This window comes from Myxine glutinosa, chromosome 3 (assembly GCF_964187855.1).
Source record: "Myxine glutinosa chromosome 3, kmMyxGlut1.1, whole genome shotgun sequence".
Classification (NCBI taxonomy): Eukaryota; Metazoa; Chordata; class Myxini; order Myxiniformes; family Myxinidae; genus Myxine; species Myxine glutinosa.
Window position 1 is genome coordinate 35,258,464 of NC_136263.1, and position 15,298 is coordinate 35,273,761.

At 43.8% G+C, this 15,298-nt stretch overlaps 1 protein-coding gene and 1 long non-coding RNA gene across 2 annotated transcripts in view; one reads left to right on the forward strand and one right to left on the reverse strand.

The window, feature by feature from the left end:
- Nucleotides 1-15,298, forward strand: part of LOC137417058 (uncharacterized) — a 75,155-nt gene that overhangs the window by 17,134 nt on the left and 42,723 nt on the right. The window contains exons 3-5 of the mRNA XM_068102810.2: nt 2,282-2,548; nt 3,258-3,524; nt 14,530-14,796. Coding sequence (XP_067958911.2) covers nt 2,282-2,548; nt 3,258-3,524; nt 14,530-14,796 — 801 coding nt within the window. The remainder of the gene's footprint in view (nt 1-2,281; nt 2,549-3,257; nt 3,525-14,529; nt 14,797-15,298) is intronic.
- Nucleotides 3,078-14,777, reverse strand: LOC137417061 (uncharacterized). Its single transcript, XR_010982377.2, has 2 exons — nt 14,677-14,777; nt 3,078-3,512 (listed from the first exon to the last, which is right to left on the reverse strand). It is a non-coding gene; the product is annotated as an uncharacterized LOC137417061 (long non-coding RNA).

Here is a 15,298-nt window from a genome sequence, read left to right on the forward strand (position 1 = left end):
TTGCATACGTTTGTGGTACCCAGGGTCAGATCTTGGCCACTGAATAGTCACCTCCCACCCCCCCCCTCCCACCCCCCCCCACCCCCGGTTCATGAAGGGAGGAGGGGGAAGCAAATTCTCTATATAAATGTGTAACGTGTCGTGCCACCTAATGGTGGTGGGAGACGGAATTACAAGTAAGGTGTGGAGATGACAAGCAATTTTGCACTGTGTGCCTGGTGTAGTAAAGCTGCTTTACTGACCCCTGCGGAACGGAGGGGGTATAACACTCTGCGGAAGGGAGGGGTAGAGGGTGTTTATAGTCCTTAAAATTATTGTAGTCCTTAATATGTAAGGAATCTTCAAACTTAGAATGTATCCCAGTCTCTCCCTTTGTTGAGTATGATTACTAGGGTCTGGATTTTATCCGTGATTCTGTTTTTATTTACGTCCATCAACCAGGAAAGCATTCAATTTGTATATCTTTGAATTTATCTCCTTCAAAGTTGAAAATAATTTCAGAAACCACTCGGTAGTATAACTTTTCCTACCCGATCCAGGTTCCTCACAACTCTAGAATTGCTCTTTGCTTTTTCAGTTTCCTTCTAATCACTCCAGCACATTATTTGATCTTTCATTTGATTGTCCATTGTCCATTGGGAACTGAGTACCCTCGTCCCTCTATACAAGGGGAAAGGTGACCCTCTGGAGTGTGGCTCGTACCGAGCGATAAAGTCATTGGAGCATGGAATGAAGGTATTGGAAAGGGTGTTGGAGAGGAGGATAAGGAAGAAAGTGAAGATCGACGAAATGCAGTTTGGATTTATGCCAGGAAGAGGAACGACAGACGCGCTTTTTATTGTGAGGCAGTTGCAGGAGAAGTACATGGAGAAGAGGAAGAAGTTGTTTCTTGGGTTTGTTGATCTGGAGAAAGCATTCGATAGGGTTCCACGCAAAGTATTGACATGGGCAATGAGGAAGATAGGAGTGGAGGAATGGTTGATCAGAGTAGTGATGGCAATGTACAAAAGAGTGCGCACAGCTGTAAGGACGAAGGACGGGAACAGTGGTGAGTTTGAGGTGAAGGTGGGAGTGCATCAGGGGTCGGTACTAAGTCCACTGCTATTTGTAGCTGTGATGGAGGTGCTGGCTCAGAACGTAAAGGAGGGTTTACCGTGGGAGTTGTTGAATGCAGATGATCTGGTGTTGATTGCGGAAAGTATGGATGGACTGAAGGAAAAGATGAACAAGTGGAAGGAATGTATGGAGACAAAAGGGCTGAAGGTGAATATCGGAAAGATGAAGGTGATGGCAAGTGGTAACGCATGTGGTGAGGTGGAAAGAACTGGGAAGTGGCCCTGTGCTGTGTGCAGGAAGGGTGTCGGAGTGAACTCCATTCAATGTACAATGTGCGCTGAGTGGGTTCATCAAAAATGTAGTGGTCTGAGAGGGTCATTAACCAGTGTGGCAGCTACATTCAAATGTAAGGTGTGCACAGAGGGAGCTGCAGATGGAGGAAATGTTGAGTTGGATCTTGGAGATGGCGTGAAGCTGGAAGGTGTGAAAACATTTTGCTACCTTGGAGACATGCTGAATGGAGAAGGTGGATCAGACTCGGCAACGGTTGCTAGAGTGAGATGTGCATGGAAGAAGTTTCCGGAACTGAGTGGCGTGCTGATGAGGAGGGGAGTGTCGTTGAAGCTGAAGGGAAAGGTGTATGCTGCATGTGTGAGAAGTGTTATGATTTATGGGAGCGAGACATGGGTAATGAACATAGAGCAGCAACGAAGGTTGGAAAGGGTGGAAATGCGAATGGTTCGATGGATGTGCGGAGTATTGTTGAGAGAGAGGAAGACAAATGATGAATTTCGAAAAATGATGGGAATAGAGCCTGTGATTGATGTTGTGAAGAGAAACAGGTTGAGATGGTTTGGTCATGTGTTGAGGAAGGATGAAAGTGACTGGTTGAGAAGAGTGATGGAAATGAATGTAGAAGGAAGTAGAGCACGGGGAAGACCGAGAAAGACTTGGCTAAAGGTGGTGGAAGAAGAAATGCGGGCAAGGGGGTTAACAAGGAGAGATGCAGAAAATAGGGCAAGATGGAGAAGATTGTCATGGCGACCGCAAGGCTAACCCCCGCTCTAGCAGGGAAAATGGCCTTAAAATGCATGTTGTTGTTGTTGTTGTTGTATTTGATTGTCCATTGTAAGTTAAATTAATGAACGGCGGACTTCATCTATTTATCATAAAGGAGTTTGAATTAAAGGCTAAATTTTTCTTTATCTTCTTTTGTTCTTCTCAGGGTCAACATCACCCAAAAAAACGACCAAAGGAGAGTGTCATGAATCAGCCCGAGCCACTTGCGGAGATACCCACTACTGATTGTACCACCCCTTCCAAAAATCCTGAATCTCCTGATGCATCAAAGGTTCACTCAGACCATTCATACCTCACTCAAGAAAGCCCACTGAGTGTAAAGAGAAAGCTGAGTGTGCTGGAAGGCAGAATATGTCAACTGAAGAAGAGTCTCAAGACGACCCAGCAGAAATACCGTCGCTTGCGAAAAAAGGTAACTTCAATGGACTATTTTGAAATTACTCCAAGATAAGCAACTTGTCTCCCCAAATGGACCTTAAAGCCATGGATTTGAAAACCTACACAGATACATGATCATTCGTCCCTTCAGCTATCCCGAAATACGTACTGGAAATCCTTTACAATCCTTAAAATCTACAAAACGTGGCATTTTTAATTACTGTGAAATGCAATCTACATTTGCAATTTTACACCTTGTGCATCTCCTAATATAGGGCTGGCAGGATGGCCTCGAACAAATTCCTACCCTAACCAGCAGGGTGGGTTACGTCAGCGGCACATAGACATACGTGCCCTCAGCCAATGATGCTACCCTACAGCTTTGTGGTGCATATGAATGAAGAGGAAGCTGCTAATATGTAATGATGTCTTCCAAATTAGGAGATATCATGGACGTCAAGTGGTTTCAACAAAACTATCTCCATTTCCCCTCGCTGAGTATAATTATTAGGGTTTAATACATACAACTCTCTTTTTATTCGGATCCATCAACCCGGAAAGCATTCCATTTTTAAATCTTTTATTTGATCTCCTTCCAAGTTGAAAAATAATTCCAGAAGCCTTTCGGTAGAATAAGTTGACCATTGTAAGTTAAATTAATGAACAGTGTACTTCATCTATTGATCATGACATTGCATGATTCAAAGGCTAAATCTTTCTTTATCTTCTTTCATTCTTTTCAGTGTCAACATCTCCCAGGCAAACTACCAAAGGAGAGAGTCACGAATCAGCCCGAGACACTTGCAGAGATACCATCTACTGATTGCACCACCACTTCCAATAATCCTGAATCTCCTGATACATCGAAGATTCACTCGGACCATTCGTACCTCACTCAAGAAAGCCAAACGAGTGTGAAGAGAAAGCTGAGTGTGCTGGAAGGCAGAATACGTCAACTGAAGAAGCGTCTCAAGACTACGCAGCAGAAGTTCCGTCACCTGCAAAAAAAGGTAACATCACTGGACTATTGTGAAATCACTCCATCATAAGCAACTTGTGGCTCCAAATGGAGCTGAAAGCTCTGGATTTGAAAACCTACACGAGGACATGATTAATTTCTCCCTTCGGATATGCAGAAATACTGGAAATCCTTTAAAATCCTTCAAATCTCTCAAACTTAGCATTTCAAATTACTGCAAAAATGGAATCTACATTTTTCGTTTTACACATTGTACATCTGATAATAGAGGGCTGGCAGGATGGCCGAGAGGTACGCACACTTGGCGCTAGGTTGTCTACCTTGGGTTTGAATCTCGACGCAGCTATAAACCGTCACCCTCGTGTTTCACAGGCAGGGTGATTCCTTAATATGTGTGCCGTCCCTTGGATGGACATTAAACTGGGCGTCCCTTCTGACGGCATTAGTTGGCGGACGTTAGAGATCCCATTGTGTCCTTTGCCAAGAGTAGGCAAGCTATCGCGGCACCCTGATCAGATTCCAAATTCCTACCCTAAACCTGCAGGGGACAATTTTGCAGCGACACAGTCAAACCTTCAGACAATGATGCTACCCTGCAGCCTTGTGCTGCATATGAAAGAAGGAGAAGCTGCTAATATGTAAGAAAGTTTTCTAAATTACAGCATATCACAGCAGCCAAATGGAACCTTTCAATGCACCCTGGTATGATTGCTGAGTATGATTACCGGGGTCCAAATTTTATGCATGACTCCTTATTTATTCACATACATCAACCGGCAAAGCATTCCATTTCTAAATCTTTTATTTGATCTCCTTCCAAGTTGAAAAACAATTTCAGAAACTACTAAGTAGCATAACTTGCCCAATGCAAGTAAAACAAGAAAGAGCAATCAGAGATTGCAGACCCTCGCCAGGATATGTTTTTTGTGGTTTTTAAGGCTTTTTTGTTAAAACAAATATGGCGGCCGAACCACTTGACCGATGACGTTATCATTATTTTTTTTTCCCCACCAATTTATCCATAGATGATGCTCAAAAAATTTCATCTTGATCAGATGAAGTTTTGTACTTATCAAATTATGACGTCATAATGGAGGAACCTATGACATCATCATTAACATATCTTATTCCCCATGGAGAGTTCCTTAAAATGAGCCATGTCTCAATTTTTTTCCATGCAGCGCTTTCATAGATATAGAGGTGCAAAGTTTTTCGGTTTTTCCAAGATGGCACCCGTGCCACGTGACCTATGACGTCATAATTATCATTGAAAATTCGACATGAGGAGTTGCACCTATGGTGAAAATTTGCTGTCAATTGGACCAACAGTTGCAGACAAAATCATATTTATTCTGTGTGGACAACCCGTGCCACGTGACCTATGACGTCATAATTATCATTGAAAATTCGACATGAGGAGTTGCACCTATGGTGAAAATTTGCTGTCAATTGGACCAACAGTTGCAGACAAAATCATATTTATTCTGTGTGGACAAACAAACAGACACAGACAGACAGACAGACAAATAAATCACTCATCGAGCGAAACGTGGCAAAATTAATTGGTGCTTGAATTCAGTGACCTGATATGCAAATCGTCTTCAAATTTGAAGTTCAGAGTTTAACTTTTAAGTTCAGATGAAAATTGACAATTTTAGAAACTTGGCCTATGTTGACCTTTTGGACTATGTTGATCTCAAAAATAGTTGGTGGTTGAATTCAGTTAGCTGATATGTAAATCCTATTCAAATTTCAAGCCAATCGGATGAAAATTGAGGATTTTAGGAATTTGAAAAGGTTGTTGACCTTTTCGCCTATGTTGACCATGTGACCTATGTTGACCTCAAAAAGAGTTGGTTGAATTCAGTTCACTGATATGAAAATCCCATTCAAATTTCAAGTCAATCGGTTGAAAATTGCAGAATTTAGAAATTTGAAAAGAAAGTGGTTGACCTTTGCCCTATGTTGACCTTATGACTTATGTTGATCTCAAAAATAGTTGGTGGTTGAATTCAGTTCGCTGATATGAAAATCCTATTCAAATTTCAAGTCAATCGAATAAAAATTGAGGATTTTAGAAATTTGTAAAAAAAAAAGTGGTTGACCTTTGGTCTATGTTGACCTTGTGACGTATGTTGATCTCAAAAATAGTTGGAGGTTGAATTCAGTTAGTTGATATGAAAATCATATTCAAATTTCAAGTCAATCGGATGAAAATTGAGGATTTTAGACATTAGAAAAGGTTGTTGACCTTCTGGCCTATGTTGATATCAAAAATAGTTCGTGGTTGAATTCATTTAGCTGAAATGTTAATCCGATTCAAATTTCAAGTCAATCGGATGAAAATTGAGGATTTTAGAAATTAGAAAAGGTTGTTGACCTTTTGGCCGATGTTGATATCAAAAATAGTTTGTGGTTGAATTCATTTAGCTGAAATGTTAATCCGATTCAAATTTCAAGTCAATCGGATGAAAATTGAGGATTTGAGAAATTTGATAAAGTTGTTGACTTTTTAGCCTATGTTGACCTTTTGGCCGATGTTGATCTCAAAAATAGTTGGTGGTTGAATTCAGTTAGCTGATATGTAAATCCTATTCAAATTTCAAATCAATCGTATGAAAATTGAGGATTTAAAAAATTTGATAATAAGTGGTTGACCTTTGGCCGATGTTGACCTTGTAACCAATGTTGACCTCAAAAATAGTTGTTGGTTGAATCCAGTTTTTTTTTTTTTTTTTTTTTTGTATACTGAATCGAGGCTCGTGAAAGAGCTAACATTTATTTCACAAACAAATCAACCAGACAAACAAAATATACAAAAAGAGGGAGCGGAAGACAAGATGGGGAGAGAAGGGGAAGCACACAACCACAACATTTGAGAGCAGGGAGAAGTGTGGGAGGGAGAGGGCTTGGGGGCAGGAGGCGTGGGAAGGGGAGGGGGGGGGGGGGGGGGAGAGGTATAAAACACAAGGGGACCGAAATTAGCGGGGGTAGAAAAGATCAAGGTTTTGGATGGGGGAGGATAAGAGATGGTGGTGAACAGCTGTTTTAAAGACCTGGAGGGTGGAGTGGGATTGAAGAGAGTGAGGGAGTTTGTTCCAGAGGCGGGAGAAAAGAGGAATGAAGGAGTGAAGGTGAGCAGAAAGTCTTGATTTTGGCAGTTTAACCATAAGAGGGTTGCAGGCAGATCTTGTGCGACCTGTAGAAATATTTGGGGGACAGAGCCCAGAGAGGGCTGGGGGGGCAAGGCCAGAGAGGAGTCGGTAGAAGACGGAAAGACCACCAACCTGCCTGCGGTGAGTGAGTGAAAGGCCCTTGGAGTTAGCTTCATCGCGGGAGATTCCAATGATTCTGAACGCTTTGGTTCAACAGCGTGAAGACGGGCTAGGTGTGAGGCAGGAGCACCAGACCAGAGGGGAGAGCAGTATTCCATAGAGCTGCGGATGAAAGCCTTGTATGTGGTGAGGAGCTCAGGTGTGCCAAGGAAGGACTTCGCACGACGGAGGATGCCCAGTCGGCGACTGGCTTTGGAGGCCAGATTTGAAATGTGGTTTTCCCAGGAAAGATCATGGCAAATAGTGAGACCCAAAAGCTTGAGTGACAGAACTTCTTGGAGAGGATTATTCAGAAAGTGGAGGGGAGGGTTTTCCAGTCGGTCTTTTCGGAGAGACATCGTAAGAGTGTGAGATTTATCAGGATTGAAAGACATGTTCCATTTGTTTGCCCAGTCTGTGATTTTGTCCAGGTCTGCAGAGAGTGAGGAGGCTGCAGACTGCCGATCTGAGGGATGAGGAATGGAGCGACAGAGAGTAGGGTCGTCAGCAAAGAGATAGAGAGGATTTTCAAGAGAGTCAGAGAGATCATTGATGAAGACCAGAAAAAGCACAGGGCCCAGAACACTACCTTGGGGAACTCCAGCCTGAACAGGAAGAGGAGATGAGAGAAACCCATTCAGGGCCACACGTTGACTACGACCAGAGAGGAAGTCCGCCAGCCATGCGTGGAGATTTCCATGGATACCAAAGGAGGAGAGTTTGGTGAGCAGAGCAGGGTGCCAGACCGTATCGAAGGCACGTGAAATGTCAAGGGAGACAGCTCTAATTTCCTGTTTGGTGTTGAGGACCTCCATCCATTGTTGAGAAAGCAGAAGCAGCAAGTCCAGAGTAGAGTGACCAGGTCTGAAACCAAATTGATGATCAGAGATCAAGCCATTGGAGAAGAGGAAAGATTTCATATCTGAAGCAATGATGGATTCCATGACTTTGCTGATAATTGGGAGAAGGCTGATTGGTCTGTAGTTGCTGGGATCTGTTTTTGCACCTTTTTTGTGCAAAGCGGTGATGTTGGCTGATTTCCAAGCAGATGGCAGATGACCTTGAGCAAAAGAGAGGGTGAAGAGAACAGAAAGAGGGAGTGAAAGAGCGGAAGAACATGATTTTAGGACCCATGGGCTGATGCCGTCAGGACCAGTTGCAGAATCAGAGTCGAGGGTTGACAGAAACTTTTCCACCTTGTCAGGAGGAAAGGACACAGAGTCCAGGAGCAGCTGGGTACGACTGGGTACGGTGGGTACAGAGAGGGATGGGTTTGGGACACAAGATTTAGAGGCAAACACAGAGTTGAGGCATTCAGCTTTTTCACATGCGGAGTCAGCCGTTAAGCCGTTTGAGGTGAGGGAGGGGATGGAGGGGGAACAAACACCATAAACAGATTTGACCAGACGCCACCAGGATTTGGAAGAGGGAGACAGATAAGAGAGTTCGGTCTTGAGAACGGTGAGATATTGTTTCCTAGCTCTCCTGAGGGTGGACACACTTGTTTCGGGCTTTGTGAAAGGAAATGAGATTTCCTTCCGTTGGATTTGCTTTCCAGGAGACGAAAGCAAGTTGTTTCACGGCAACAGCCTCACCACAAGATTCCGTGTACCATGGACGGGAGGAAGGGTATGACAACTGAAGACGAGATGGGATAAATCTGTGCATGAGAGAGAACAATTTACTTTGAAAGAATTCCCAGGATGAGTTGATGTCAGAGGCGGTAGAGATGGGAGACCAGTCCAGGTGATTGATGGCTGCTTGAAGACCGTGCCAGTTGGCCTGAGTGAAATGCCAGACTCGTCGACGCTGAGGAGGCTCTCTGAGAATGGTCAGAGAGATGTCCACTTTGACAAGCACATGATCAGATGAGCCGATGGGAGTAGAAGAAGAGCAGCAGACATTTTCAGGGAAGTTTGTCATAACCAAATCCAGAAGAGAAGATGCTCCGTTGACTGAGATCCGGGTCGGGAAATTGACAGATTGTGTCAGTCCCAGTGAGTCGCAGAAGTCCTTTGCTGAAGAGCCATGGCTGGTGAGAGAGGTACCCACACCCAGCCAACTGGCATGGTGACAATTGAAATAACCACAAATGAGGAAGAGAGAGTTGGGATGGGTAGATAGAAGTTGGTCCATATTATCAGACAGCGAGATGTAGATGGAGTCATCGCTGTTTGGTGGACGGTACAACACACATATGAACAAAAGGTGGGAGCGAAGGGGAAGCCGTAGCCAAAGGTATTCCTGGGGGTGAGGTGGAGAGAGGGCAGTGGAGGGCGAGTGAGGAAGAGAGTTTTTTATAAAGATAGCAACCCCACCTCCAGGACGAGGCTCAGGTCTATCATACCGGAGGAGGGAGTAACCTGGGAGAGATACCAAGGCATCAGAGACATCATGAAGGAGGAAAGTTTCTGTTAAGCAGATCACATCTGGTTTGTCAGAAGCAACCTGTATGGAGAGATCAGTCAAGTTTGAGCGAAGGCCCCGGATGTTTGAGGTCCATACCGTTAATGAAGAGGAAGGGGGAGCATCGGGTCCAGAACAGGGGGGGGGGGGGGGAGGGGTGTAGGGTAAGATGTGGAAGAGGAGGAAGAGGTAGGGAGAGCTGTTGAAGGTGTATCAGAGATTTCAGAGATTTCAGAATAGCTTGGAGAAAGGGAAGAATGGGGCGGACAAAAGGTTTGATGGAGATTGGGTGAGGCACAGTGAGGTGTTATTTGAGGAGGGGGAAGAGCGAGGCAGAAGGTTGGGGGAGATGATGGTGAAAGTTGGAAGGGGGAAGAAGCAGGGAGGATGCTTTGAGGAGGAGGGGTGAGAGGGGAGTCTAGGAGGGGAGGAGCGAGGGAGAGTCTCAGAGGGGAGGGGTGTGGGGGGAGTTTAGGAGGGAGGGGAGGGAAGGGGCAAGGGGGGAGATTTGAAAGGGATGGGTGATGGGGAGGATTTGGAGGGGAGGGGTGAGATTGGATTTTGAAAAGTGTACGATTTATGGGAAACGAACATTTTTTGCAAAATGAGTTCGAGACCTTCGAGTCAAAAATACGTTTGAGGATACTGAAGGAGGGGTGGAGTTCTGGATAGTTTAGGGAATGTAGAAAGGAGGAACTGTAAGAGATGGTATTATATATATTTTTTGGAATGAATAGATTTGGTGAGCAAGACGAAAGCATCCTTTTGTAGGAAAAGAAGAAAAGGGTGTTATAATATATGAGAGAAAATAGTTGTTCAGGGGAGAGATTATACATTTCTAACCACGTGATCGCGTGATCGCGAACGAAGAACGAACGAACAAAAAAGAACAACAAATAAACGAATAAGACCTGGGAAGGAAATCTTTTTTGGGGTTTTTTTTTTTTTTGAGTAGAGATATTAAACAAGGAGGTATGGGGTGAACGACTGGGACGAAACAGAGAACGAAAATAATTTCAGCGCATTCGACGAATCGCTGAGAGAAAAACAAAACCACAAGGTCGAAGACCTTGTCGAAGGTCGAAGAGGATACAGGGCACAGAGGCGAGATCACGGCTCGACAAAAACACAATTGAGAAAGATCACTTAGCTTCGAAAAGACGTGACCTCGCCGTGATCTCGCGAGATCTCCCCCGAGATCATCATCTTTCGCAATCAGTTAACTGATTTATAATCCTATTCAAATTTCAAGTCAGATCAAAATTCAGGATTTTAGAAACTTGAAAAGGTTGTTGACCTTTTGGCCAAGTTGACCTTTTGGCCGATGTTGATCTCAAAAATAGTTGGTGGTTGAATTCATTTAGCTGATATTTAAATCTTATTCAAATTTCAAATCAATCGTATGAAAATTGAGGATTTAAAAATTTTGATAATAATAAGTGGTTGACCTTTGGCTGATGTTGACCTTGTGACCAATGTTGACCTCAAAAATAGTTGTTGGTTGAATCCAGTTACAACAACACACACACAACATGCATTTTAAGGCCATTTTCCCTGCTAGAGCGGGAGTTAGCCTTGCGGTCCCCATGACAATCTTCTCCATTTTGCCCGATTTTCTGCATCTCTCCTTGTTAACCCCCTTGCCCGCATTTCTTCTTCCACCACCTTTAGCCAAGTCTTTCTCGGTCTTCCCCGTGCTCTACTTCCTTCTACATTCATTTCCATCACTCTTCTCAACCAGTCACTTTCATCCTTCCTCAACACATGACCAAACCATCTCAACCTGTTTCTCTTCACAACATCAATCACAGGCTCTATTCCCATCATTTTTCGCAATTCATCATTTGTCTTCCTCTCTCTCAACAATACTACGCACATCCATCGAACCATTCGCATTTCCACCCTTTCCAACCTTCGTTGCTGCTCTATGTTCATTACCCATGTCTCGCTCCCATAAATCATAACACTTCTCACACATGCAGCATACACCTTTCCCTTCAGCTTCAACGACACTCCCCTCCTCATCAGCACGCCACTCAGTTCCCGAAACTTCTTCCATGCACATCTCACTCTAGCAACCATTGCCGAGTCTGATCCACCTTCTCCATTCAGCATGTCTCCGAGATAGCAAAATGTTTTCACACCTTCCAGGTTCACGCCGTCTCCAAGATCCAACTCAACATTTCCTCCATCTGCAGCTCCCTCTGTGCACACCTTACATTTGAATGTAGCTGCCACACTGGTTAATGACCCTCTCCAGACCACTACATTTTTGATGAACCCACTCAGCGCACATTGTACATTGAATGGAGTTCACTCCGACACCCTTCCTGCACACAGCACAGGGCCACTTCCCAGTTCTTTCCACCTCACCACATGCTTTACCACTTGCCTTCACCTTCGTCTTTCCAATATTCACCTTCAGACCTTTTGTCTCCATACATTCCTTCCACTTGTTCATCTTTTCCTTCAGTCCATCCATACTCCAGTTAACTGATTTTTAATCCTATTCAACGATGTAGGATGCCCAGAGGCATCTGGCTTTGAAGGCCAACTTTGAAATTTGATTTCCTCAAAAAATATCATGGCTGAGAGTGAGACCCAAGATTTGATTGGCTGAACTTCTTTGAGAGGATTGCTAAGAAAGTACAGACTTGGCATTTAATATGGAATATTTTTTTTGTGGGGGTGAACTTACTTTTCAAGATGACTTAGAACCAAAAGTTCATTGGAATTATGTTGAAATTATTCTAGATTTTGTTAAGCAAATAAGAAAACATTTAAAAGAAACAAAAACCACATTTGACATTTCGAAGCAAATAAATTGATCCGTGAAAGTGATGTAAACTGATATCGAACTCAATTCATGGACAGTACTGTGTTAACTTCTGTGCGTTTTCCAGAAGTATCTCTTTATTTTGCACATTAGCCAAATTTTTTTTTTAACAAAAACAAAAGTTAAATTACGACTGGGATTACGGACAGTAAAATTACAGTTCAGTACTTCGTGTAACCCCCACGAGCATTCAGGAGAGCACGTACACATCGAGGCATGCTGTTCACGAGGTTTGCCAAGGTTTGGACAGGAATCGCTTGCCATGCAGTGACAATAGCCTGCTGCAATTCACGCACAGAGGCAGGCTGCTGGTCCAAGTTGTCGATTTGACACATTAATTCTGCCCACAAGTTCTCTATCGGATTCATATCCGGGGACATGGCAGGCCACTCCATATGCTCTACACCACGGTCAGCAAGAAAGTGTTGGATCATGCGAGCACGATGAGGCCATGCATTGTCATCTTGGAAGCCAAACTTTCCTCGAAAGGCTACACGAACAAATGGAAGCAATGTTTCTTCCAGAATGGCCCTGTGCTTGAACTGGTTCAGGTTTCCATTCAGAACAACCAGGTCAGTTTTGCCCCATGCATGAAAAGCAGCCCAAACGGTCACCCCACCACCTCCAGCTTGGACTCTTGGCACTATACAATCTTCGTTGTAGGCTTCATGCACTTGTCTGCGCACTCGGACGCGGCCATATTGACGATATCCAGAAATCTAGACTTGTCACTGAAGATCACGTGATTCCAGTGTCCTGGCTGCCATTGACGGTGCTCTCTGGCCCACTGCAATCGGCGCTGGCGGTGTTGTCTGGTCAGACGTGGCTTTCTCAGGGGACGCCTGGCACGATAGCCTGCTTGAACCAGTCGTTGGTTGACTAGCCTTTTGGATACAGGCACATTTGTCATTTGCTGCCACTCAGCCCTAAGCCGATTAGCTGACTTGGTACGGCCATTGCGGACTAACCGGTGCAGCTGGCGATCATCCCTCCTTGTGGTTCTGCGGGGACGTCCTGACCTCGGTATTGGATTAGGGACACCCCTCTGAGCATTTCGTTTCAGGATCTTTGACACCTGACCTTGAGTGATGCCATACTGCCGAGCAATAGCACGCTGTTTCATGCCGGCATTTCGTAAAGCCACCACTCCATGACAAACAGCATTGTCGAGTTGACGGACCATCTCCAGGGAAGCGGCAATAACTTTTGTAGATGTGCAGCAGTTGTTTTCCACTAATACAGAACGCAACAACCCTTATATACCCGATTGTGAAGCCAATCGTCAAATGTACCTGTCCGTACATTTTGTCACGCCACCTGTGATATAATCCTGTTATTGACTTCTTGCTGCGACAGACAATCAGTGACATGGTTTTTTTAACAAAGAAATCACAGAAGCATAAAAGAAACTCACCAGATTGATATACTGAGTTCAGAAAGTAAACCCAAGTCAAGAAAAAAAAATATTCCATCTTAAATGCCAAGTCTGTAGATGGGAGGGTTTGCAGTTCAGTCCTTTCTGAGAGAGAGTGAGTGTGTGGGATTTCACAAGACAAAGACATATTCCAAGTGTTTGACCAACATGTGATTGTTTTCAAGGTCTGAAGAGAGGGAAGAGGCTGCAGCCTGCCTATGTGGAGGAGGGATGTCACAGCAGAGGGAAGATTCATCAGGAAAGAGATAGAGGATTTTCCAGAGAGTCAGGGAGATCATTGATGAAGATTTGGAATAGGATGGGGTCTTGACGACAAGGAGAGGAGATGAAAGGGTTCCGTGGAGAGCCACATGTTGGCTAAGAGAGTCAAGGATGGCAACAAGCCATGTGTGGAGTTGCCTTGGATGCCAAAGGCAGAGAGTTTGGAGAGCACGTTGGGATGCTCGACTGTATGAAAAGCTCGAGATAAGTCAAAAGAGACGGCCCTGATCTCATGTCTGATATTGACGGCCTCCATCCATTTTTAGGAGTGTTAGAGGGCATGTCTTAAGGTAGAGTGACCTTGTCTGAAACCGAATTGGTGATCTGAGATGAGGTCATTGGATAAAAATGAATGATTTAATCAACTGTTGTGTAAATAAATCCTAGTAGTGTCAATTTGTTTTCTACCGTGTACCCCTTCCCCCCTTACCCTCCCCACCTCCCCCCAAGCCATCTCCCTCCCACAGATCTCCCGATGTCCCTGTTCTCTACTGTTGTGCTTGTGTGCTTCCCTCTCTCTCCCCATCTTGTCTCCCACTCACCCTTATTATATGTTTTATGTGTCCGTTTATGTTTTTTGTGTTTAATGTGCTAGCTCTTACACGAGCCTCGACCTTGTATACAAGAAAAAAAACCTGTCAATGATGGATTCCATGATCTAGCTGATGATTGGAAGTAAACCAAATGATCCAGCAGTTAAGGGGATCAATTTTTGCATCTTTTTTTCATAAATGAGTTTGAATGAAAGGCTAAGTCTTTCTTTATCTTATTTTGTTCTTTTCAGAGTCAACATCCCCCAATAAAACTCCCAAAGGAGAGCGTCACGAATCAGCCCGAGCCACTTGCGGAAATACCTGCTACTGATCGTACCACTCCTTCCAAAAACCCTGAATCTCCTAATGCATCAAATGTTTACTCGGACCATTCTTACCTCACTCAAGAAAGCCCAACCAGTGTGAAGAAAATTCTGAGTGTGCTCAAAGACCCAATAGGTCAACAGAAGAAACATCTCAAGACTACCCAGCAGAAAACCGGTCACCTGCAACAAAAGGTAACATCACTAGGGTATTGTGAAATCGCTCCAAGATAAGCAACTTCTGTCTCCAAAGGGAACTTAAAGCTATGTATTTGAAAACCTACATAAATATGGGATAATTTGTTCCTTCAGCTGTGCATAAATATTTGAAATCCTTAAAAATCCGAAAAAACATTTAAACTTAGCATTTCAAATTACTGCAAAATGCAATCTAAATTTTGTTTTTATACATTTTGTACAGCTGATATGGGATGGCAGGATGGCCTTGAGGCACGCACATTTGGCAGGAGGTTGTCTATCCTGAGTTTGAACCTCGACCCGGCTATAAACTGCCATCCCGTGTTTCACATACTATTATCCTCGGGAGTGGGAGCAGCAGGACGGGTCATACTATTAGCCTCTCTGATATATATATATATATATATATATATATATATATATATATATATATATATATATATATATATATATATATATATATCGGTATATCTAGGCTCGGGTCCGATAAGCATATAAT